This window comes from Fusarium proliferatum, assembly GCF_900067095.1.
Source record: "Fusarium proliferatum ET1 genome assembly, contig: FPRO_scaffold010, whole genome shotgun sequence".
Classification (NCBI taxonomy): Eukaryota; Fungi; Ascomycota; class Sordariomycetes; order Hypocreales; family Nectriaceae; genus Fusarium; species Fusarium proliferatum.
The window spans coordinates 70,846-93,750 of record NW_022194799.1 but is presented as its reverse complement, the minus strand read 5'-3'; the positions used below and the strand labels follow the sequence as shown (position 1 = coordinate 93,750).

At 46.9% G+C, this 22,905-nt stretch overlaps 14 protein-coding genes across 14 annotated transcripts; 5 read left to right on the top strand and 9 right to left on the bottom strand.

The window, feature by feature from the left end:
• Window positions 1–902: 902 nt before the first annotated feature.
• On the top strand, window positions 903–1,889 carry FPRO_11420 (uncharacterized protein; the record flags this gene model as incomplete). The annotated part of the gene is made up of 2 exons (XM_031220894.1): window positions 903–1,013; window positions 1,089–1,889. The coding sequence occupies 2 exons, from the start codon at window positions 903–905 to the stop codon at window positions 1,887–1,889; spliced, it is 912 nt and encodes a 303-aa protein (XP_031086507.1).
• A 195-nt stretch (window positions 1,890–2,084) lies between these two features.
• FPRO_11419 (putative acetylxylan esterase) lies at window positions 2,085–3,426 on the bottom strand (the record flags this gene model as incomplete). The annotated part of the gene is made up of 6 exons (XM_031220893.1): window positions 2,085–2,104; window positions 2,157–2,193; window positions 2,247–2,363; window positions 2,420–2,494; window positions 2,548–2,919; window positions 2,974–3,426. The coding sequence occupies 6 exons, from the start codon at window positions 3,424–3,426 to the stop codon at window positions 2,085–2,087; spliced, it is 1,074 nt and encodes a 357-aa protein (XP_031086506.1).
• Window positions 3,427–5,504: 2,078 nt separating this feature from the next.
• On the top strand, window positions 5,505–6,013 carry FPRO_11418 (uncharacterized protein; the record flags this gene model as incomplete). Its single annotated transcript, XM_031220891.1, has 3 exons — window positions 5,505–5,586; window positions 5,643–5,874; window positions 5,935–6,013. 3 exons carry the CDS (start codon window positions 5,505–5,507, stop codon window positions 6,011–6,013), a joined length of 393 nt encoding a protein of 130 aa, XP_031086505.1.
• A 511-nt stretch (window positions 6,014–6,524) lies between these two features.
• On the bottom strand, window positions 6,525–7,078 carry FPRO_11417 (uncharacterized protein; the record flags this gene model as incomplete). Its single annotated transcript, XM_031220890.1, has 2 exons — window positions 6,525–6,879; window positions 6,927–7,078. 2 exons carry the CDS (start codon window positions 7,076–7,078, stop codon window positions 6,525–6,527), a joined length of 507 nt encoding a protein of 168 aa, XP_031086504.1.
• Window positions 7,079–7,729: 651 nt separating this feature from the next.
• On the bottom strand, window positions 7,730–8,237 carry FPRO_11416 (uncharacterized protein; the record flags this gene model as incomplete). Its single annotated transcript, XM_031220889.1, has 2 exons — window positions 7,730–8,039; window positions 8,098–8,237. The coding sequence occupies 2 exons, from the start codon at window positions 8,235–8,237 to the stop codon at window positions 7,730–7,732; spliced, it is 450 nt and encodes a 149-aa protein (XP_031086503.1).
• A 1,201-nt stretch (window positions 8,238–9,438) lies between these two features.
• Window positions 9,439–9,881, top strand: FPRO_11415 (uncharacterized protein; the record flags this gene model as incomplete). Its single annotated transcript, XM_031220888.1, has 3 exons — window positions 9,439–9,588; window positions 9,641–9,667; window positions 9,723–9,881. 3 exons carry the CDS (start codon window positions 9,439–9,441, stop codon window positions 9,879–9,881), a joined length of 336 nt encoding a protein of 111 aa, XP_031086502.1.
• A 234-nt stretch (window positions 9,882–10,115) lies between these two features.
• On the bottom strand, window positions 10,116–10,931 carry FPRO_11414 (uncharacterized protein; the record flags this gene model as incomplete). The annotated part of the gene is made up of 1 exon (XM_031220887.1): window positions 10,116–10,931. One exon carries the CDS (start codon window positions 10,929–10,931, stop codon window positions 10,116–10,118), a length of 816 nt encoding a protein of 271 aa, XP_031086501.1.
• Window positions 10,932–11,323: 392 nt separating this feature from the next.
• On the bottom strand, window positions 11,324–13,391 carry FPRO_11413 (uncharacterized protein; the record flags this gene model as incomplete). Its single annotated transcript, XM_031220886.1, has 3 exons — window positions 11,324–11,460; window positions 11,539–11,969; window positions 12,022–13,391. The coding sequence occupies 3 exons, from the start codon at window positions 13,389–13,391 to the stop codon at window positions 11,324–11,326; spliced, it is 1,938 nt and encodes a 645-aa protein (XP_031086500.1).
• Window positions 13,392–13,771: 380 nt separating this feature from the next.
• Window positions 13,772–14,789, top strand: FPRO_11412 (uncharacterized protein; the record flags this gene model as incomplete). Its single annotated transcript, XM_031220885.1, has 2 exons — window positions 13,772–13,829; window positions 13,885–14,789. The coding sequence occupies 2 exons, from the start codon at window positions 13,772–13,774 to the stop codon at window positions 14,787–14,789; spliced, it is 963 nt and encodes a 320-aa protein (XP_031086499.1).
• A 202-nt stretch (window positions 14,790–14,991) lies between these two features.
• On the bottom strand, window positions 14,992–15,656 carry FPRO_11411 (uncharacterized protein; the record flags this gene model as incomplete). Its single annotated transcript, XM_031220884.1, has 3 exons — window positions 14,992–15,325; window positions 15,391–15,538; window positions 15,599–15,656. The coding sequence occupies 3 exons, from the start codon at window positions 15,654–15,656 to the stop codon at window positions 14,992–14,994; spliced, it is 540 nt and encodes a 179-aa protein (XP_031086498.1).
• A 449-nt stretch (window positions 15,657–16,105) lies between these two features.
• FPRO_11410 (putative demethylmenaquinone methyltransferase) lies at window positions 16,106–17,410 on the bottom strand (the record flags this gene model as incomplete). The annotated part of the gene is made up of 1 exon (XM_031220883.1): window positions 16,106–17,410. The coding sequence occupies one exon, from the start codon at window positions 17,408–17,410 to the stop codon at window positions 16,106–16,108; it is 1,305 nt and encodes a 434-aa protein (XP_031086497.1).
• Window positions 17,411–17,978: 568 nt separating this feature from the next.
• On the bottom strand, window positions 17,979–18,278 carry FPRO_11409 (uncharacterized protein; the record flags this gene model as incomplete). Its single annotated transcript, XM_031220882.1, has 1 exon — window positions 17,979–18,278. One exon carries the CDS (start codon window positions 18,276–18,278, stop codon window positions 17,979–17,981), a length of 300 nt encoding a protein of 99 aa, XP_031086496.1.
• Window positions 18,279–18,542: 264 nt separating this feature from the next.
• FPRO_11408 (uncharacterized protein) lies at window positions 18,543–19,671 on the bottom strand (the record flags this gene model as incomplete). Its single annotated transcript, XM_031220880.1, has 4 exons — window positions 18,543–18,983; window positions 19,035–19,243; window positions 19,297–19,424; window positions 19,478–19,671. The coding sequence occupies 4 exons, from the start codon at window positions 19,669–19,671 to the stop codon at window positions 18,543–18,545; spliced, it is 972 nt and encodes a 323-aa protein (XP_031086495.1).
• Window positions 19,672–21,295: 1,624 nt separating this feature from the next.
• On the top strand, window positions 21,296–22,411 carry FPRO_11407 (uncharacterized protein; the record flags this gene model as incomplete). Its single annotated transcript, XM_031220879.1, has 2 exons — window positions 21,296–21,482; window positions 21,540–22,411. The coding sequence occupies 2 exons, from the start codon at window positions 21,296–21,298 to the stop codon at window positions 22,409–22,411; spliced, it is 1,059 nt and encodes a 352-aa protein (XP_031086494.1).
• Window positions 22,412–22,905: the final 494 nt, after the last annotated feature.

Genomic DNA, 22,905 nt, shown 5'->3' with positions numbered 1-22,905 from the left:
GGTTTGTATTCGACGTGTTGCCGCCTTTTCCGCCTCGTCCTGAGTAGAGGGGAGTAACGACTCGCCTTTTGATTATTAAACCTGCACTATGCGTTGTCTTTGGCGCATGCGGACCAACCCAACGACCTAGACGATCAATTAGCCATGGCAGGCTTCGAGTTGTGCTTGGCCTAAGGCCCAATCTAAAAGTAGGCCTGGGATGCATGTCTTAACTGGCTCAACCTTCCGAGCGACATGGTGATCGCTAGTCAGCGTCACTAGTCAGCGTCGCTATCAGACCCATGGTCCCTACCCTACGGGGGATAAGTGGACCAGCCGATGAGATCCACCTCCAAGCCGCGGCATCTCCACTCTCCCCTTCCCCTCCATGATATAATTGGAGGCTCCAACACTCGCCCCGCAACTGCCGAGTTCATCCTCACTGAACATAAAACTGCCAGGGTCGAAGTTAGCGCTAAATGTTCGGCACAAAGGATTCCATAAACTATTATGCCCGAAAGCTTTTGCGAGGTGTCTCTAAGTGGACAACGTACGTGGGATGGCCGACGGCTAACATGATCTCATCCAGACGGCACAGAATAGTAATCATCGGGACATTTCACAAATCGAGGCCGGCACGGGTTGTTGATACATACTAAGGGGACTTTTTTGGATTATCAATCCGGCATAATTATCCGTCCCAGCGTTGAGAAAGGTGCACCTTTCTGGAGCTGCGTTTTAGAAATTTTCGCCTTTTGGCGAATGCCACACATCCAACCATTCCATATGTTCAATGACTATATGGCAGTGAGTGTGGTCTGCAGTCGACCAAGTATAGCCTACTTGCCGTCTGCATCGTCTAAACTCGCTCATCTTCTCCTCCATTAACGGTCGCAACACGCATACCACAAGTGATTACAGGTATGGGACTTCCACGACAAGACGTCGAATTTCGAGCATGCGATGGTATTGTACTTCGTGGCTTTCTATACGCCCAAGAGGAGACTTCGCCATGTATCATCATGACCCACGGTGTCAGTATTCTCAAGCTTCCGCTTTTATATCGTATGTTCAGGTAACAGCACCGCTAATATCTCATGTTGATCTAGCTTGGTGGTACTCGCCACTTCCTACTACCACCATTTGCGGAGGCTTTTCAAGACGCAGGGTATGTGGTGCTATTATATGACAACCGGAATTGGGGAGATAGTGATGGCCTTCCTCGACAAGAGTCCAACCCACCGTTGCAGCAAGCGGACTATTATGATGCATTCAATTACGCATCCAGTCTTCCTTTTGTTGATAAGGACAAGATAGTATACTGGGGTACTAGCTTCTCCGGCGGCAATGTCATCCACGCTGCAGCTGTCGATAAGCGGATCAAGGCTGCTATCATCCAGTGCCCAGCTGTCTCTGGCGAGACTAGATCAATTGCGTTCAAAGATCGTATTCCGACTTTACTAGAGGACCGGCGTCAGATCACGTCCGGATCCGAACCCCCAACGATACCGCTGGTTGCTGCTGATCGAGAATCCGCTGATCCAGCCAAGACAAACGCCATGTTTCCCACAAAGGACGCCTATGATGTGATTAATCTTCAAAATGATTGTGGAAGCCGCTGGGGGAACTTCATCACGTCGCAAACCCAACTGCACATGCTCCTATTTGAGGGTCAGGCTATGATTCACAGAATTTCCCCAACGCCACTGTTATTTGTTGTTCCCGGTAACGACGTCTTGGTAAAGACAGAATACCAGATGGATGCCTTTAACAAAGCTAGTGAACCAAAACAGCTGCTTTACCTTGATGCATGTGGCCATTTTGATCTCTACGTCGGGGACTATTTTAAGCAGAACATCAAAGCGCAGGTCGAATTTCTCGACCGTCATGTCAAATCGCAGAGCAGTTAGCTTTCCTTTTCATAGAGAACCATTATTGTTAGCATACAGATGGAGTATCTTAGGGATATGGTCGTGAGATGTATTATCATAGGTATCCGTATTTTCTGAGTTATCCCTTTGAGTGCCAGGGCTAAAGTTCTTAAACAGGTACCTAACCAGTGATACTAGCTGTGGATTTAACTTTTAGCCTTGTTGCAGGATTAACTATTGGCACTGAGAATACCCTAGTGTAGGTATTAGCTTATGTATAACGCCAAAGCTTCATAGAGCACTTACAATCGTTGATCTTGATGCATTTGAAGGAGCCTGCGCACTGCGATCTTGTCAGTTCATTCAAGCAAAAACGCCTATTGACTAGGTACTTACTTGCGTGGGACCCGTCCACCCTATGCCACCACATTGACCCCACTGGGGAGAAGTACCTGAACTACCCGTGTCTGTAGGTGTGGTGGCTGTAGTAGTGGGTGATGGCGTTACTACATTCTAGGGCTTTGTTAGGCATTGAACAGGTAAGAGATATAGACATTGATCTGACTCACAACGAAACCAAACCACTTCAAGTCTTCCTCTGGGAACACGTCAATGGAATGATTAATTCCTTGGCCTAAGAATGTCTATTCCTTATCTTAGCAGTATTACTTAAAGGTGAGTTGCTTGTTAGATTTACCTGCAGCTTGTCGCCAAAAGTGTATCTGGTATACGGGCTTCGTGGCACGTTAGGCGTTGTAGATTGCGGATTGGTAGAATATCCAAATACACCAGTCCATTGCTTAATGGTTTCGTAATAGTTCTGCACGTTCAATACCTGATCTACCGACCCGTGATAGATTTGCATTTTCGGTCGTGGCCCATCATATCCGGGATACATGTCCTTAACAACATTGGCCCACTGATTTTGAGTATAGATGGACTGGCCGTTGGCGCATGTGGAGTTCCAGAAATCTGGAATATTGTCTTGGCTCTTGAAGCAACCGGCCGGGACACCTGCGTATGCGATTCCAGCTGCGAAAATATCAGGATAGGTTGCCGCCATAACGTTCTGCTCCTGCATTAGCTTAATCCTGCTGTATGACATGACCTTTTTATTACATACAGTCATCATAGCTCCCGAGGAAGTTCCTGTAACAAAGGTCTTGGTCTTATCCGTATTATATTCCTTGATAACGAACCTGACCATATTGGCGATTGATGTACTAGCACCGCCGCCGTCATGGGTCAAGGTCATCTTGGAAGCCACATCCCAGCAATTATCCTGAGTATATGGCGTCGAAGGGTAGATGACAATAAAACCATATGTCTCGGCGTAGCGAGCCCACTGAGTGCCCTGGTAGTATGCTTGGGCGCTACCGGTACACCAATGGATACCGACTACTATTCCAGGACTTGCAGCTAGCGTCTTTGGAACATATAGCCACATTCGAGTACCAGTAGGGTTATTGCCATAGTTGGTAACCTCAGTGAAGGTAGACCTGGGGACAACTTCAGCACCCAGAGCCAGGTGAAGAAGAGTTAGCAGCCAGAGGCTGATGCAAGAAGGCAACTTCATTGTAGCAACAGAGAGCGGATGGGTTGTTGCGGGCATTATTCCAACGACGGCAGCAGCGTATTTAACTAAGGAGACCCAAAGCGACAAATTACCTGGGATTACACGCCGTAACTGGGCGTTCGGATCATGAGCTTCCGTTTCGCTCTTGGCCGAAATGCCAGAAGTGGCTACCACAAGAACGGAACCTCATTGGCTGGCTCCGGGCGATGATTGCACGATCATCGGCTTTATGGTACGAATTTGGTCTTGTGCATACCACGGTTGGGATTGACATTCTCAACCCATACATACACGGAGCTCTATTTTTCGGTTTACGTCAAAGGTGCCTTAATTCATGTGCCTGTGAGGTTTAGTGCGGGGTCAACTAGAACATGCATAAACAACCTTGGTACATTAAAATCTCACCTTTCCATGTTTGGACACGGAACCCTATCCAGACACGGAACTCTTGAGGTCCTTTCCGATAATGACGGATTGGAGGAAAAATCTCTGCTTGCGCTTTAGAGTTGAGAAAAGTTCAAATCAACTGGCTTGGCGGTCGTTGGGGCTGGCCGGAACCTTTAGAGCAGATCACGCAGATTGAGTTAAATGTACCCGCCCATACTGTATTATTGACTGATATACATTAAGATATACGAATTGCACCAGATTCCTCTCCTTTTCCACGATTCTGGTCGGCCCCTGAATGAGTATCGTGTAATGTCCAGGACTCAAGATACCCACATACACCAGAGTCTAATCAAGAGCCCAAAGTACTAGGTTGAACTAAAACTCTCTGTTTGTTCCACATCCAGTGAGTCTTTCGTAGTCGTCACACATCGCGGAGTGTGTGTCTTGGATTGTCCTAGAGATTATAAGTTAGAAAGGAAACCGGTCAGAATTGGGCATACATACTTATGCCCGGCAGGGCCTCGGGCCACGCTTGCATCAATATAGTATTTTCCATCACTGCCCCAGAAGCATTGGACATTGGTGAGATACAATGCACTATAACCTGCCTCGCAGTAGAGTTCAAGGTGGTTATCATTGCGAGGGGCGGTGATAAGCCACATTCGATATCGATCCAAACCGGACTCAACCCAGACTTTGGTATAATGTACTGTCAATGAACAGCCCGCCCGCTTCTCGATATCATAACCTGATTTTCAGTTAACATGTGAATACCTTCAAGGTTGGGAGGGCGCCATACCAGAGGAAACATCTGTATTAGGGATAGCCAAAGCTCCGGTAATGGAAGAGATGGCTAGAGCGGCCTAGGTGAGAAGAGTACATTTCATGTTGATTGAGATTGGATAAGGTGAGATGCTTGATGCTTGATGAATAGAGTAAAGACAGAAGCAACCTATCAAGCGGAATCAACCCTCGACTTTATAGTCTGTTCATGACCATCAAGTTCTCAACATTCGTCCCAAATCATCTAGGACTCGTGGCATTACATCCAGCTTACTGTCCTGTACAGCTACTCAGTGGGCTCGCCTAGTGAAGCGAGAATCCTTTGGTAAAGGGCCGAGCACAGTCGCAAGACTGCATTCCTTCTATGGACTGATACGGATGGTTTATTTTGATAGGCAGTTATAATACCATATAGAGTAAGGACTAAGGATTGGACGGGCCGCTTTTCATAGTGGATAGTAAGACTCCTTCTTTTGAAGGGCATGGATCGATAAATATACGGTGTAATCTCAAGACCTAAGCTGGGCGGTGGTGTATTGCCGAATGAATGCAACGGTAGAACCACAATTCGTTTCGGTGTAGCTTAGTGAGCCGGTTGAAGTGGATGGTTTACTGGAGTAGCTTCGCTTAATGCTCCATATATTTCAGCATAGGATGTCGGGTAGCTAATTGAAAGGCCCGATAGTGACACCGCAGAATGCAACGGACCGTCAGCTTCATCGGCCATCTTCATTTCTCCCATGATCATGCTTGTCAAGCGCTAGAGGACATTAGACTTCGACTCGGCCCAAGCAACTGGGAATATATATAAATTGAAAGCATTATCTCCAAGAATACACCAACTCCATGCCTAACTCACAAGCATATTCAGTTTTCATTCAACTCTCTGATCCAATTTCACCAAGATGAAGTTATCCATCCTTACTCTTGCTGCCGCTGTTCCGGCTCTTGCCGCCACAGTTCCTGCTTCTGCTGATACTGCTGAAGGTATTCCCCCCAATGGGTCCAGTTGCAAGCCTTTCAGTACTAAATTATGTCCCTAGTCAAGCGCGCCAGTTGCAAGTTGACCCTCCAATGGATTTCCAACTGGAGTGAGGCTGCCTTGAGAAGATATCGAGTGCAACTTATCACAAGCCCCCGAAACGATGCCCATCTCGACAAGTATTGCAATCTCTTCAAGCAGAGTTCTTCTGGGTATCAGAACCTGCAATGCTTCTGGACAGATGGAATGTATGTGATTGATGATAGTCAAGGCGAAGGGTCTCCTGGTCATGAGTAAGTACTATACCTAACCTCGTATTGCTGTATTACGGTATCTGACTTGATAACCTTTAGTTTGTATCTGAAGGATTTCAACAGTGCAGCTCATTATTTCGAACTTATCACTGGCTGCGATACTGTTCGAAACCTCTAGACTTATTCATGTATTGCATTCGAGTTGGAGTGGGTGTATGTCGAGTGGTAAAAGACACGGTGGTATTGAGACACACAGTATACACAGTATGCAAACCTGGACTACATTACTATGTTAATTAAGGGTAGTAAGAACCTCGTAAGCTGGAGCACTAGTACGAAGTCGACGGAAAGACACATCCCGGAGTTAGCATGGATATTAAATAAGACGACCATAATCGTACCAGAGACGGCAGAATCTTTCATCTTCTTCGTCATCAAGCGTTTTGAGACTCGCGAGTTGACGCAGGATACATCAATATCAGTTTGCGCTCCAGGCCGACCCAAGGTACAGTATCTCAAGCCCGATTTCAGAACATTTGTTGTCTATTTAAAACACCACCACCACTATATAAAGTAGAGGAATGGACATCTGGTTAAGCAGTATTCCCCCTTGTTAGAAAGTAATATAATTCCTTTTGAAGGTATTCTCCCTCAAAATACGGTTTCTTATCTCCACTGAGTCGAGCTCACTAAGAGTTTCCAATTGTGATGGAAATCTCATTACCATACCCCTCTGAGGGCGCACCAACCTGAGCGGCCAAATGAGACGGGACTGGCTGGTTTCTCAGAAGAGCAACTCCATTAGCCACGACACTAACAACCTTGTTCCGGGAAGTAGGGTTCGAGAATTTCAGGCCGTTGCAGACGTAGGTGTAAACATTATGACCTCCTTGTCTCACCCACTTTCCGACCATGATGAATGAGATAGTGACTCCAGCCATAAGCATGGGTTGAGGATCCGCAACGCCGTAGGGAACATGAATGCCATCAAGACGCCTCTCAAGGCTGACGACACCTCGTTCCTGGACATTTGACCTGGCAACTCTGTGAATTGTCAGCTTGACAAGGATTGAGAAAAAGCTGCGACATACTTGATTGATCCCACGTCTGTACCGTCAATCTTGCTGTATTCAACATCTCCAATGGAAGGATGTTTGGTGTCTTCTTTGACGTCGCGTTCAACTGGCTTGGTGGTGAGCGCCAGAGCAAGGGATACAAAACCGAGAAGGGTGAAAAATTTCATATTGGAAGTTTTAAAGCAAGGGGATTTGGATATATTGCTTGGAGATGGCGGTAACAGATGGATAGTATCTGAAATAGAACTCGGAGTACTGCGTTCGCACTTTATAATCGCGGACGTTTATAGAGTTTCATTAATATTATAATTTTTATAAAGTCCCCACACCGTTACAGCCAATGGCATAAAGATTAAAAGTTCCCGGCCCGAACCTATATATTAAACTTTAAACCCTGGTTATACGAATGTCCCACTTGACACTGTTTGTGTATAGTCTCCTTGCCCGTACGTGAGAAACTGTCGGCAGTTAGTTGAATGCAAGTATGGAAATCATCAATCAGAGTTCAGTCTTTCTGAACCATTGTGGTCTTGGTGCTTATATATCATGCATGCTCGGCAGTTGTTATGTTACTCTGCACAGTCAACTGCCTAGTGTTTCTAAGGTATGTTATTATTGGTTAATATTAGCTACTGAAGACCGGAACAAGAAATACGAGGCTATCAATAAGTATTGTAAAGAAGTAAAAGTAGTTTGAGGTTAAGTCTAGTATAATTGCTATACGGGCAAGTGAAGAAGGACACTAGATTGAGGTGGAAAAACGACAACGCAGCAAAAAAACCACCATGTGCCCAACCCTTAACTCCAGCCTTAAACGTTTAGGTCTGGAAGTTGATTGAAATCGTGTCGCCTGGGTTGATTGCGCCAAGTGGATCATAGTTAATGGTATGATGAGCGGCGATGTTCAAATTTGCAGCGTCCAAACCCATGTCTACCTCGCGAAGTGACACCTTAGCAGGACCTCCACCATTATTGGTAATTTGGAAGATAAGATCGCCAGCGGCATCAACAATGGCTTTGACTATAACAGCACCGATATTCTGTATCGCAGTGCCGACGTGATTTGGTATGTTCATCCTTCTGTTGGCGGCCCGCTTCTCAAGCGTATCACCGGGAAAGGTATCCAGGCTAGTTGCATTGTCGTGTTAGGGGCTTCAGCTTCATTATGTGGTAGTTTCTAACATACCTGATGGGGTCCAGCTCAGTTCGCTTTTCCAGAGTCAGGCCATTGCTACCTGGTGCCAGGGATGAAGGGGAACCAGAAGGAATCGGAGTGGCCGAAGCTAGCAGAACCATACTGCCGAGGCCAATGAGAGCAGGCTTCATTTTGGTGTCGTTGCAGAGAAATAATGATTGAGTGTAAAAAATGGTGAGAGTAAGTATAGGGATTGTACGAAAGACCAGCCCTTTAAAAGCACGGATGCAGATGGGCTTAAACACCTTTCGTTGTCTGCTATATTCCAGAACATAAACAAGCTTTCCATTATGGATACCTCTACGTAACTAAAGCAGGCAGACTGCTGCCGAAAAGGATGAAGGATTTGCGTAGGAATTAACCCACAAATTAAAATCACCTATGATGATCCTTTACCCGAAAGACGTTGAATGACTTCTCCACCTTCAGCCCCGTATAAACCAAAGCTCGAGCTTCATATAGAAAGTCAAAATACACACTTACAATCTGCCGACAGAGTGAATGAGGCAAGGACACAATAATGACCTGCCATGATAGGTATAGAGCCTCGTCTTAATGTAGTCATTGATGCTTTATGCTCAATTGATGTGGGCATATATGCATCCACAAAAACTCGGATATACGAAACCACGGTGGTGAAGATGACTGGAAAACTTTCAGTATCAATTCGGACATTCGGAAGTTTGGCAGTGGCCGGCGGTCGAGTGTCAATCAGGACTTGGAACAACTGGTCTGCGAGGCCTGTAGTACTACTTCGCAACCCTAGAGCATATCCAGTGTTCTTAGCTCAATGAACAAAAGATACTGACAAATATGATGAAGCATGTAGACATTACATACCACTTACCTACACTGATGGCCAGCTACAGAGCGCGATTGTAGGAGTCTTATAGCAAGACATGGAGCATCAAGACTGGCTGCACGCTGTCAAGCTACGGCCTTCCTACGTGGCCAGTAAACCCTTCCCTGTCCCACTTGGTCTTATTTGGAACTTTGGCCTGAAGCTTGAACTCTACTTTTGAGGCGAGACGAAGCGGCAGTTCTTTTCGAAAAGACTTTGTTGAAACTCCTGGATCCATCATCACGAGAGCGACCCATCTCGCTTACCGCTCTTCAACAAGTCCCGATAGAATCACGGCAAAGATGTTCGGACAACGTTTTCTCGGTGTACAGTAGTAGGTATCTATGTATAAATATGTCCTTCTGCATTGCCCTCTCTCTTATTCGATTCAAATCAGTTCAACCAAGACATCATCACTCTTCAACTCTTCGCTTTATTGCACTCTTTACCACTCAAGACTACTTTCAGTCCTCCCACTAAACACCTTCACCATGCGTTTCGCCATCACCCTTCTTCCCTTCATCCTGCCCGTCTTGGCCAGTGACCACAAGCAATGCGACTGCCAGATCAACAATGGCAACGGCTGGAAGTACGATTGGCAGCTTACATTCAATGTCTGCGCCGACAATTACGAAAAGACCGTAAGCTCTACTATTCTCCACAATCTGATGGTATATTAATTTCGTTCGAAAGGCTGAATACGATAACGGTGCCGGCCGAGTAAGTACTATAACAACGCCCTTTAAAGCATCTCCAACTGACTTCAATGTGACAGTGCATTGCCAACCCTCACATCAGACTCGATGGCGACCGCTTCTACCAGAACTGCAAGGACTTGGCTAAGAAAGGATGGTACCCCGTTGTAAATGGCGCTGTCGACACAACTCAGGCCAAGATTTATGCTAAGCAAGGAGGCTCTGGCTGCTATAACTAGAAGGAGGTTTCGGTCGCTGCGAACTGGGCTTTGATCTTTCAAGATAGGGGTTTTTTGCCCGATGGTTTTCCCCTATAATAGCCAGTCCTCTTGGTGTCTTCAGCATATAGGTCATTGATTTAAGTCTTTATAATTAAAACATTTCCTTTTGAGAACTTAAGCCCTGATAAAATATTCTATCATCGGTTTTCGGCAAATACTTTATACTAATCTGCTGAAATACAATAGTAAGTCCTACTGTAGTAACTCCACTATACTCTTTGCCCACACTTCAGGCTTCAGCATATAGCCTAGATGGCCGCCAGAAATCTTCAGAACTTCCTGGCCTCCTTGTGTGGCGATCGCCTTCATTACACTCATAACTGGTCCATCGCCACTTTCCTCACCCACGGCGAGGATCAATTTTTCTTTCTCTTTGACAAGGGCTTCAACATTAACAGGAGCATTGGTATACTGTCTGAGCTCAAATTCGAACCAAAAGAGAGAATTTGCACGGATCTCGTCGCCTCGTTTGGCATCCATACAGGATTGCATCAAGCTCGTCTCAGGGCCCTCAGACAGGCCCCTGGAGAAGACCTCCATCGCTGTGCCGGGGCCATGAGCTCGATATGTGTCGTAGATGTGATTAATAAGTCCATGGGCCTGCAGCTGGAACTCCTTTGGAAGAACGGAGAAGGCCGGGGGCTCATGTGCAATGAGCCTTGTCACGCACTCAGGATGACTGGCCAGCAACTGTTGGCCAACTACGGCTCCTGACGAGGTTCCGAAGACAGCGGCAGTCCCGTTGCCAGAAAGGTGCAGGATCAGTCGTTGCGCATCGTCAGCATCGGTTTGTAGGCGCTGTTGGAAGTCTTGCTTGCCATCGAGAAAGCTTTGCGAGTATCCGCGGCGGTCCCAGCATACAACGGTGAAGTGAGCGGCGAGAAATTGGGCGGAGGAGTGGAAGACGCTGCCCCGGCCGTCGGCACCGGGTATAACGATGAGAAGGGGACCGTCTGAGCCGAACGTCTCGTAGTGGAGAACGGCGCCGGGAACATTAAGCTGAGGCATATTGGCAACAAGAGAGTGAGAAGGATGGGAAGAGACTCAGAGGGCACTGGTAGATGCCTCTAGCAATCATCAGCCCGCCCATAATATATCTCAATTTCTCAAATACGGCAAACTCCCCGAGGACGTCGGGGAGATAAATCATTATCCACATAACTAAAGCTTCGGTCTGCGGAGCATCGGGGAGATAAGCAACGATTTCCATTGGCGGGAGTGATCTCCTTCTATTTCTTTTCTCCTAGCCTCTCAAAGTCTATCGGCCCTGGGCCGGCAATTGACACGTAGAAGCAGCTAAGCCTACTTTAGTTTAGCGACGGCAAATACCGCTCTTAGTTCAATTGTTAGACACCCTACACTCCATTGCAATACCCTTTGCGTTTCTCAATGATTCAACTCTATAAGTACAATAAGCCATCAAGTTGGGGTATCCAAAGGTCCCCACCAAGATCGATATTGTCGAAAAGACCTGCTTGCTCAGGCAACCTCAAGTGGCCGTCACTTTGACCCCCAAGAGGGTCATAAGGCCCTTGTTCTGCTTTCAGTTAGTGGTTTCCCATCGATATGGAACAATGTCGCGCCAAAGGCAGAGGTTCAAAATATGGAAACTTACCGTAAATTGGGTCCCTATTTGCATTTTCAACTGTTTGGAGGAACTTGCACAGCTTTGTTCGAGTTTCTGAAACGCCTTCAGCACGCCACTGATGTGCATCGAGAATCTCAAAGGCTTTTGTAATAGAGTCTGCATGCGACGGAGGGGGATCTGCTGGATCTCTAGGCAGAGCAGATGATGCTATTAGTACCGTCGTCGCCGAGAGGGTGACAAACATGGCATGGATGCTTATGACCTTTGAAGACGACTGCAGGTTTGTGTGTAGGATGTCCAGTGAAGTTACCGCACTCTGTATGCAGATGTGCCATGTTTCTTTGCGAACTGCGTGTTCGAGGCGTGACGGTGGGGTGCTTAGATCTTGACGTGCCAACACCTGACGGGCTGCTGGAAGGAGAGTTGTGCGCAGGACTAGTAATCTGACATAGAGCAGCCTGTAAATTGTAAGTTCAACTTGCTTAATAGAGTGCCATGATTGTACACCACCTTAAATTCACTACCTCAGCCTGGTAGTGGAGAACCTTTTCCCTTGCGGAACTTGCTGCCCGCCCGCTCTTATACTTTAGATGCTCTGGAAGGTTGTCTTCGATCTCAGTAAGACGTTCGTTAAGCTGAAGTATCTTCATCAGTTCCGGCATCTGTAGTGCCTTAGAGAACGAGGCAGCATTGACTTCACGAACTCCGGCTACAACATCGAAAATCTTCATAGACACTGCCAAGGCATCCAACAATGAGGGCGTTGCCGCCGGCTGACAGCCCTCTCGTTCTTCAAGGAGATATTCGTCATCTATCATCTGAGGTAATGGACAAGTATTATCATGAATCAGTACACTGTTCCATCCAAACAGTGCAGACATCAACCTGAGGCGCTTAGTGGTGCTAGTGCCCTGCAGATAGAGCAAATACCTTTGCATTGTCAAGCATAAATGCCAAACTCGTCTCCCCATCTCGCGCTGTAATTGACTCGTTGCACCATGATCAGCCCGATGCAAGTCTATCGTCTGCGCGACCTGTATCGCCATCGCCAACGTGTTGCAATATCGGTGTGAGTATTTTGTGAAGCTTAAATAATTCCCTGTCAACAGAAGATACTGGACAACCTCGAGACTTGGTCTGTCAAGTGAATCGAGTGGAAGGATGCTACGACTGCGTTCGTAAAAGGTTTCGGCTGTTGATAATATGAGACTTGGTTCTGTCTTTGAGCTGTTGAGGCAGCCTAAAGCAAAAACGATGTTTAAACTTGCTGCAAAGGTAGTATCCAGAGCCTGGTCATTAGATGGTGACTCCCAGACACGAAGGTATCTCGCTTTGAAGCTCGGGATGTGCAGCACAGGAAACATAGGGTACACCAATCTTTCATAACATTCAACAAAGTCATCTGCAACCTCTCTTGAGGGTAGAACGACTTGACTCATGTTCATACCGGCGAATGAAGTAGCGCGATCATTTGGATTGCCTGGCTGAGTTTGTATATCGCTGCCTCCGGTACGTGCAGTTTGGGTGACAGAGGAGATAAACCGCAGTGTTGGATTATCCACGATCGACGACTGGGCATTACCATGACGCGGCAGCGGAGACGGAGTACCTGTAGCAACATGGAATGAACCTGTAAAATTGCTGGGCAGACTCTCTAACGCTTGTACCCGTGCTTCAAGATCTGCCATCTTGGACAGAATATCGCTGGATAGCACGACATTGGGTTCATTGTACTCGCAGGCCGTGTTCTTGGACTCACAAGATGAACACGTCGGGCGCCGGCCGTCGCATCGAGTCTTTTTTGACCTACAGAGCTTGCAAGACTCGGCAATGCGATGGCGTTTGCGGGGGCGAGGCTGATCTTGGGTCGATGATGACATTATTCACCGTGATGAATTTTGCTCGGGGTCTTACGCGGGTGGCGGATGAATCATGACGGAGGAGCCTTCCTCTGGGCGATCCGTCCCGTCAGCAAGTTCTTTCAGTCTCGGACCTTTCCCCGGCTACCGATAAGATAAGCTCGTCAGACTCGAGCGTTGAAATGAGAGTCCAGCCGGATTAAGCTAGCCGCTTCGGATCATTCCGCGAAAGTCCTAACCTGTAGACCACCAACTTGTATGGTATAAACACAATACCAAGAGCCCAGCTTGCAGGTTATAAAAGCCTTGATCCCTGGTTCCAGTATCTGTTCCATTTCATAACATCTCGTAACATTATTCATTTAATGACTACATTCTCCCACCACTCGAAATTGTCCAGCATGTCTCATATTCCTCGTATTGATACGCACCACCACATCATTCCGCCTCAGATTGCCGGTAAGTAAATCCCTGAACCTGATACACGTAATATACTGACTCGTCTCTACAATAGGAAGCGGAGCTGGTATGAAGGGCATGAAAGTTCCGTCATGGAGTGTTGAAGTCGATAAAGTCTTCAACAAAGAATGCAACATCGCTTCAGCGATTTACTCCGTCAGCACGCCTGGTGTTCTTCATATCTCTGATCCACAAGAGTGTGCCAAAGTCGCCCGAGAGATGAACGAGTACTGTGCTCGACTTCGAGATGAAGACCCTAGCGGTGCAAGTGGCTTTTTCGCTACTGTTCCTTCCCTTGAGCATACCGACCTAGTTCTTGAGGAACTGCGTTATGCATTCGATGTCCTGAAAGCAGATGGAGTCACTCTATTCACTAGTTATGCTACTCCTGAGGGCTATCTTGGACACCCTGAATATGTGCCGATTTGGGAGGAACTTAATCGTCGCAAGACTATTGCCTTCGTTCACCCAGCGAACAACGCGGCTTCAGTCTACTTCGATGAACGATTGCCGATGCCAGCATTTGACTGGCCTCATGAAACAGGCCGCACAGCTATGGACCTGATTCTAAACAGACGTCTTCAGCAATTCCCAAACGTCAAGATCATCCTCTCGCACGGCGGTGGGACACTTGCCGCACTTGTCCGCCGAGCTACTATTATAGAACTTCCTGAGTTTGGGGGTGTCATGAGCGCTGATGATATCATGAGCCAAGCGAAGCAATTCTACTTTGACACTGCGCTAGCTGGAGGCCCAGAAATGTTTCCTTTGATCTACAACTTCGCTAAGCCGGGCCATTTGCTGTTCGGCAGTGATTTCCCTCATGCTACAGTAGGTGTCAGCAAGGGCTTTACCAAGTTTGTCGATGAGTTTGAGATGGATGAGGAGAAGAAAAGGGAAATCTACTATGGCGCCGCTCTCAAGCTGTTCCCTCACCTTGTAGGCAAGGTTAAGATTTAAGACTATTATGGCTGCTGTATATGTAACTTTCGCTAATAAATCATCTCTTTCTATACTACCAAAGGCCAAAAACGAAAGAATTAAGTAAAAGAACAGGACAGGAACGAAGGTTGTAAGAAGACTGGCTTCCTATGGCCTTTTTCTCAAGACTTGAATCTTTTGAAAGGACAAGTAGTTAAATCCTGACTTTGTAGACCGCTTATCATTGCAGCCATCGAATCCATGCCCTGCCCTCTTGTGGCTGTGGACCGATTATCATCAAATCATATCCTTGAGGCTTGAACTTGCCCAACACTGATTCTGGAAGTTTTCCTCCTAGTACCCGAATCATTTGCACACGGGGACCATGGGTTGTCCACCAGTTAGATTTGGTGTACCATTGCTCTGTACTGAAATGTGTAAGGTTATAGAGCCCAGTTTCTGGATTCGGTGTCTCGGCAAGAGATTTGGAAGCCCGGAAGGCTGGTCTAGGTAGACTCAAATAGCTTTTAAACCCTGATAGAACAAAAGTAAGGATGGGAACGGCGGATTCAATACTAATAGTAGAATACATAAGTCAGTCGAGCTTTCAGACTTTAAAATGCCACATGCGTTCACTCACCCAAGGTTCTCCATCATGACACTGTCGAGCTCGGACCCGATATCTTTCCTCAACAGTATTCGCATTCTTTTAGTAAGCCTTGGAAATATGCCGTCAACAAATACTCGTACGTATCTGTCGTTCGCCTCGGTTGGAGGTTCCACGTTTGCTTCGTAACGTAGAGTTCAATGACGAAGCTCAGTGGCAAAGTGTATTCCATCTTTTCAACCTGTTGAGCTTGATGGAAGAATTTTGGAAGGGATCTCCATATCTTGGCCAAGAGCCATGTGGACTATTTCCACAGCACACTTTTCAACATCTATTGTGATAAGCAGCTGTCAGGCTGGCATTATAATAAGAGGCTGGCGTGGCGGTCCAGGCAGGTCAGCCCTCGTGAGATTGATTGCAACATTGTCAGTAAAGAGAAATGAGATCGATTGCACAGTGTCACGTAAACTGACGTAAACTTGTAAGCTGGAAATTACGATTATATGTATGACAGGAAGTGGGAGCTCGCCTTCTCATAGGCGTTTGGAGATATCTAACCAGATATGCTAATATCCGAGATGATCAGGTTGCCGGGCCTTATCACGGCAAAGCTATTACCCTACACTATCACGACTTACTGTGTGGGATAGACAGATACTCAAAGCATTTGGAGATAATAAAGAACACACCCTCTCGAACCTAAAGACGACGATAGGCAACGATAGGAAAAGAATAGGCTTCGGTAATATTAACCCTTTCGCTGCAGTTTATGATAGCCAAGCTCTGCTCGCGCCTTGCCAAGTGTAGCTCCGCCGGCAATCATTTCTCTGATACGTTCCTCACTTTTATCAATCCAGTGTGCGACCTCAGCTACCTCACGAGCTCGTTCCCGTGGAATAATTACCACACCGTTGGCATCTGCAACAACGATATCTCGAGGATTAACGTGCACCCTGCCAATCCCGACTGGCTCGTTAACACTGGCCACTTCCATCCTGTCCTTGGCTGTCCTCATCCAGCGCCCAGCCGTAAACATGGGGTAATTGTCAGCAATGGCACGGTTCACGTCGCGGCATACGCCGTCGATGACAGTACCAGAAATGCCTCGAATACCAGCATATTGGGTCATGATGTCGCCCCAAACAGTACAGTCTGTGCGACCCCCATTATCAATAAGGATGACATCACCTTGAGATACGTCGTCGATCCAATCGCCAACTCCTTTTGGCGGGCCAGTACTTGTCGCTGGCACATAACGTACAGTAAAGGCCGGCCCAACAGTGACCTTTTCGTAATTGGACAAGGGCATAATGTTCAACGCTTGACCTGGCAAACCCAGCTTGTCAAGGGCGTCCGAGACGGCAGGCGTGTCTGTGGTGGCGAACAGTCCAACCAATTCTTGGTCTTCGACGCTTGCTTGCTTGATGTCGTTTACGGCATCAATCTCAGGGACAGGGAGACCGTCTTGGATAGATTGAACCGTCAGGCTCTGGCGATAGTAAATACTCTCAGCAGTCTCGATGACCTTGTTAATGTTTTTGGTGGATATGAAAACAGTCCCGGAGCTATCGGCAATGACATAGTCGTTCTGATCGACCGTAAGGCCCCGTAATTGAATTGGAGTTCCAGAGCTGACTTGCGCTAATTGGCAGTGTCCACTGACCATTCCACGACCATAGACTGGATATTCGGCCTCTCGTAAGTCGCGGTGGTCTCGGAGCATTCCGTCAACGATGACACCTCTGACATGGTCTGATTTCAGTCCATTTTCAATGACATTGTCGTAGCACGAGATGCCGTTGATACCTCCCGAGATGACGAGAACGCGGGGGTCTGACGTTCCGTTCGAGGCTGACTTGGAAGGATGGAGTGAAGCAGAAGTACCCGGCTTGACGGCAAATTCCACTGTGCTAACGAGTCCAACAACCTTGGGGCACTCCCACAGTGGTCGCAAGCCGTAGAGAGCTCCTTTAAGTTTGAGGACGTCCAAGGCATCCGACACTGTGTTGGTGTCGAGTGCTGAAAGCCTTTCCAGAATGCTGCGTTCACCCATTGTGGCCTGTGCTGAAGCCTGAGTGATGTGCGAGTCTAGAAGATTTAACAATACACTTAATCCTGCTGGGATCTTAAATATCCCCAACGGCAGTAAGCTATTTGGAGTGAAACGGCGCAAGATGCGTTGTCAGGGAGTGAAAATACTTGCTGAAACTCAGGCTCGGCAGTTGCACGCGGTCTAGACATATGAGACATGGAGTACTCAACATTTTCGACCACGAGGCCAATAAGTCACCGCCGAGAGACACACCGCCTCTGGGAAAGCATAGAAAGCCCAGAAATACTTGACTGCTCAAAAAAGTACAACAACACCTGCTTCCATAGCACACGCCGATTGGTACACGTGGATCAAATTCCAATTCCGGACCAGTGTCTCAGCCAGCCTCAAGCCGAATCCATGGGCCGCCTCTAGGCGATCTGCATGCCTTGTTAGGGCTTATGGAATCTAGACTGGGTTGTCTCAGACAATGCAGGGAAGAGTCCCCGACTCCCCGCAATATCTCCACTCCGTGTCACGATCGACAAGGATCTTCCTGATCCGATGGGCCAATCTTTCTTCGACAAACTCATCGTTCACGTCTGGACACACTTTCATTGGAACTATATTGCGCAGTTCTGGACCCCTTCCTTGCTCTAGTCCAGAAATAGTTAATAGCCATCTTCAAGCCGGAGTTAATGCAAGACAAATGGTAATGCAATGATAAGCTAACATGAAACACTTTTCTGCTCTGGGAGAATCTCGCATATACATGCAATGTACGGAGTACTAAAGACGGCTCGTCATATGCTAAAAGCGGCTCGTCATAAGCTAAGAGCGGCTCGTCATAAGCTAACAGCAGCTCGCTAAGCATAGCCCCATATAGCATTATGTCTGATAAGGACTTAGCGTCTCAATCCCTGTCCTTAAAGTACTTTATTGCAGTATTTTTATAACTTTACTTATCTGTCCATAATTGTTTTAAATGATATTTAGTAAAAGTATTATAATTACAGTAATGTTCGCTATAGAGTAAGGAATCAAGCTGCCTTAAGAAAGAATTTTAAGCTACTAGCTTTAATCTTAGATTTAATTACATGTAATAGAATCTCAATTTGCATTTCAAGTTCTCTGACGTATCCTGAATGTCTAATCAGACTCCAATGGATACCCTGCTGGCTACTTCAGTGGCTACCCCATTGGCTCTACCGCTAACTTTGCGGTTAGATCTTCCGTTAGTTCCCCCATTAGTAACCTCGTTGGTCATCCCCAGAGTCTTCTTTACATCAGCAAGATCCTTCCGATGACTCTTCGCTATAGACAGAACATCCACACTAGTCATTACCAGCTTGAAGTGTCTCAGCCAGTCCGCGTCATCAGGGGTTAGCCTGAAGGCAGGTATCATAAGCTGAATCCCAGTTCTCTTAGATGTAGCTATCAGTTTCTCTACAGCCTCATAGAAACTGGACTCATCGACTCGTCCATCATGGTTGCGGACTGGAAGGCCAAGGGTGACCTTGAGGTCAGAAACCCCAAGCATGAGCGCGTTAACGCCGGGGGTCGCCGCGATGGCATCAAGATTGTCGACGGCAACCTTTGGCTTTGGTCAGTGATTTCACAATTTCCTGGGAATATCGACTCTTACAGTGCTCTCGATCTGGCAGATAACGGAGATGTTCCTGTCGGCAATCTTCTCCGACGTCCAGCCATCTGGAGCAAGATTGGTTATCCCATCAAGCAAAGCAATAGGGGAAACCGATCTCATTCCGCCGTCATAGGCGTGTCGTACCTTGTAGACGGCCGCCGCTGCTTGCTCAGGTGTATCAATCTGAGGAAAGACTATGCCAGCCGCGCCTTATGAAAGCAGTCAGAATGGGTGCCTCATCTACTGCGACGATGATACATACCTGCATCCAAAGCGTACGCTAACAGATCCGAGTCAGGGCTTGGAATACGGACAAGCGCACAAGTTTTGCCTTCGCTCGCGAAGTTGATTGTTTGTATGATAGAAACCAGATTCTCTGGGTTGGTTGCCCTACGACACTGTGTTAGGCCTCGACTTAGACGCTGTGCGTGAGCCGAACTTACACATGCAGAGTGTCCACGAAAACGAAATCAAAGCCTAGAACAGCTACTGTACGGGCCATAGATGTATGCGGGATTCCAAGCATGGCACCGAACAAATGTGCTGGCCCCTTGCTTGGCCCCTCATGATTGACCGCGCCGATGGCGGCGTTCAGGTTGGGGGGCTGAAATAGAGAGAGGGCTCTGTAACGGTCCATGGTGAAATTTTGGAGCAAAGACTTGGAAGAATAGGCTAATCAGCACTCCTCTATGCACTTCTCGACATGGAAATGTCTATCTCATTATATATATGTGTATAAATCAACAACGTCTGTGTTTTTGGTGCATCTTGATATGAGGAATATGTACATGTATCGTTCCACTCTTTTCGTTTGCAGGAGATGAAGATCCAGGATACCTAGCAAGGTTTAACAAGGCATGTAAAACAAGGTTGCTAGGCCTCAACAATACGTATATTTGCTTTCAAATTTGGTGGCGCGGGTGTGGTGAATCATGTCTCAGGTGAAGCGCAAGGGAAGAGTCAAATTCTGATGGAGAGAGTTTGGGTTTCTCTTCCAGCCTTCGAGTCTCTCCGCATCGATCGTGAGTCTCACCCAGCCAACCCATGCGCCAACTAACTAACGGGTAACGTTTTAGAAGAAGAACTGTACATAGCGGGCAGTGACTATCACAGAAGATTATGCAGCTTTGCGAATTGGCAAACCTCTCTTATCTCATCCAAGCCCATTAGTTGCTTCTGGATAGGTGTGCCAGTAGAAAGTTTTAGAAAAGGCTTAAAACGCCTCTATGCCGGTATGTGAAGTGATACAAAAGTACTGGCTGAGAGGTGTATGTATCTATCTTAGGTAGAACTAATGAATATCCTGAGATTATACGCAGGAAACAACGCCACGATGACGACACAGCGGTGACGGCAGTAAGATCACTGCCCAATCAGTTAGTGACACGATAGAAAAAAGCTCTTTGTTGCTAGGTAACAGGTTGAAAATCAAGGCAAATAAAGACATACATGCCTAATAATTGTCCCGTTATACATTCAAAAAAACAATTTCATGCACGAAGTATGAACCCTACCGGTATTCGCTTAGGAAACTAAGCAACGTAGCAATAGACGGAGGAGTCATTCCCGTCCTTACCAAACCCTGGTCCGTGGTGTGCTATGCATTCCAATCTAGCGCACATGCAAACCACCTTGGATCATCCGCCTGTAGATAAGAGCAAAGGTGAGTGGCCTCGGGAGCTGATTTGAGTGCATGCCTAGTAAGGTGGGTTGCAAAAAAAGTGGGATTCATATAAAACTAGTCAGAAATAAACGACCAGCTAGCTATGAGAAATGCTACTATAGAAGACTAAGTAATTATGTTGCCTACCCTGCTGGTACATAAGGAATCCCTAATTCTTTGCAACCCGCCTGCTAGTGCCCCAAGCTCCGTGTTGAGATGCTTGGATACTACGTACTCACTCTTGACCGCTGTCGATCACTTAGACAGGATTTGGAACACATGTATGCTTTCGTCCGGCCGATTGGCCACCCATATCATAGGACTTTTGAGGCCTGACGGGATATGCCAAGCATTCGGAATCCTTGCTTTCAGCTGGGCGATCTTTACCAAATAGATGTATTCCTCACCGCCCTCAATAGACGTCATTGCAAACGAAAATTTACGGATTCTTCTGCATGTTTAGATCCGAACATGGCTTGGCTACTGAGTAGCGACATTACAACTCACGAGTGTAACTCGTGTTGCAAAGTCTATTCGACTCTATTCTCTTACCAAATTATTCATCATTTTCTTCGCCAACCACCTCTGCTACGCTAAGATGGCCACGCACGTAGCGGTGCTCGACGATTATCACGGTCTTGCGTCTTCGCACTTTGCCAGGCTAGACCCTTCACAATATGCCATCCAGTATTTTCCAGCAACATTGCGACCTTACAACCACCCGGACACAACGCAGGCTGAGAAAGATGAACTGGTTCAAAGACTGGAGCCATTCCAAGTTCTCGGTAATCATTACCCCACCGGCTCTTACGCTCTCTCCTGCTGACATCTCTTATCTCCAGCAACCATGAGAGAGAGAACCCCATTCCCCAAAGAATTGATTGACCGTCTTCCTCGACTCAAACTGATTCTCAATGGTGGTCGTCACAATAAGGCCATTGATATGGATGCTTGCCGGTCACGAAACATCCTAGTCACAGGGAACGATGCCAAGATGGCTACTGTTTCTACCCTGGAACACATAATCACATTGATTCTCGCTGCTTGCCGCGATATTGCGGCTAACGACACGGCCGTAAAGACAGGAAAATGGCAGACAAGCCTCGTCACTGGCGTTACAGGCAAAACCCTTGGCGTCGCCGGCCTTGGGCGGCTAGGCAGCTCTGTTGCTCGAGTCATGAATATAGCCTTTGGCATGAAGATTATCTGCTGGAGCTCCAATCTGACCCAAAGTACTGCTGATGAACAAGCCAAGGCCCAGGGATTACCCGTCGATGGCCCAGACGGCGAGAAAACGTTTAAGTCTGTGAGTCGAGAAGAGCTATTCTCGTCTTCTGATATAGTGAGTGTGCATCTGCTTTTGTCAGACCGCACACGCGGCTTGATCACATCGGAGGACCTGTCGAGAATGAAATCTTCGGCATTCTTCATAAATACCTCCCGTGGACCTTTGGTCGTTGAAAATGATTTGCTGGAGATCCTCAAAGCAGGAAGAATCAGAGGAGCTGCGTTGGACGTGTTCAACATAGAGCCTTTGCCGGCGAACAGTGAGTGGCGAGATACGACTTGGGGCACAAGCGGAAAGAGTCGTGTGATTCTGACACCGCACATCGCATACGTGGAAGAGCAAGTCATGAATGGATTTCATGAGCATCAGGTCATGGAGTTAGACAGATGGTCGAAGGGAGAGCCACTGAGTAATATTATTAGTTAGTCAAGTAGTTAATAAGTTCTCTGGGTCATATACAATTCCAAACACAGGCCTCGGTTGCACACAACACTTATTGTTTAGATAGGTGGCCATCATACCATGGTATAACGCCATTACCTGAAACTTGAACCATTAACATCGTGGACGTCGACAGTAATACAAGCACAAGGAAAATACTTTATGCTTGATTACACAAAACTCCTTATTAGGTTGAAGCAGTAACATGGATTGGTGGTGTCTGCCTAATTCACAACTTCAACTACTTCAGCTCTTCCTGCGTAATTCCATCTCGATGTTTGCTAGCCTTCTCCTTATCTTACATTGAATTAAAACAAAAAGTCCTTCCACCTAAGTCCATTACTCCATTGATTACTACAAAGTAATGAGCCAAGTCCTTCATTTAACGCACCATTTGAAAGGTAGCCCCATTATGCTGTAGAGTTTTTGATTCTGGCTAGTTGCCCACTGACCTTTAGCACTAGGCAACATTCGAAGCT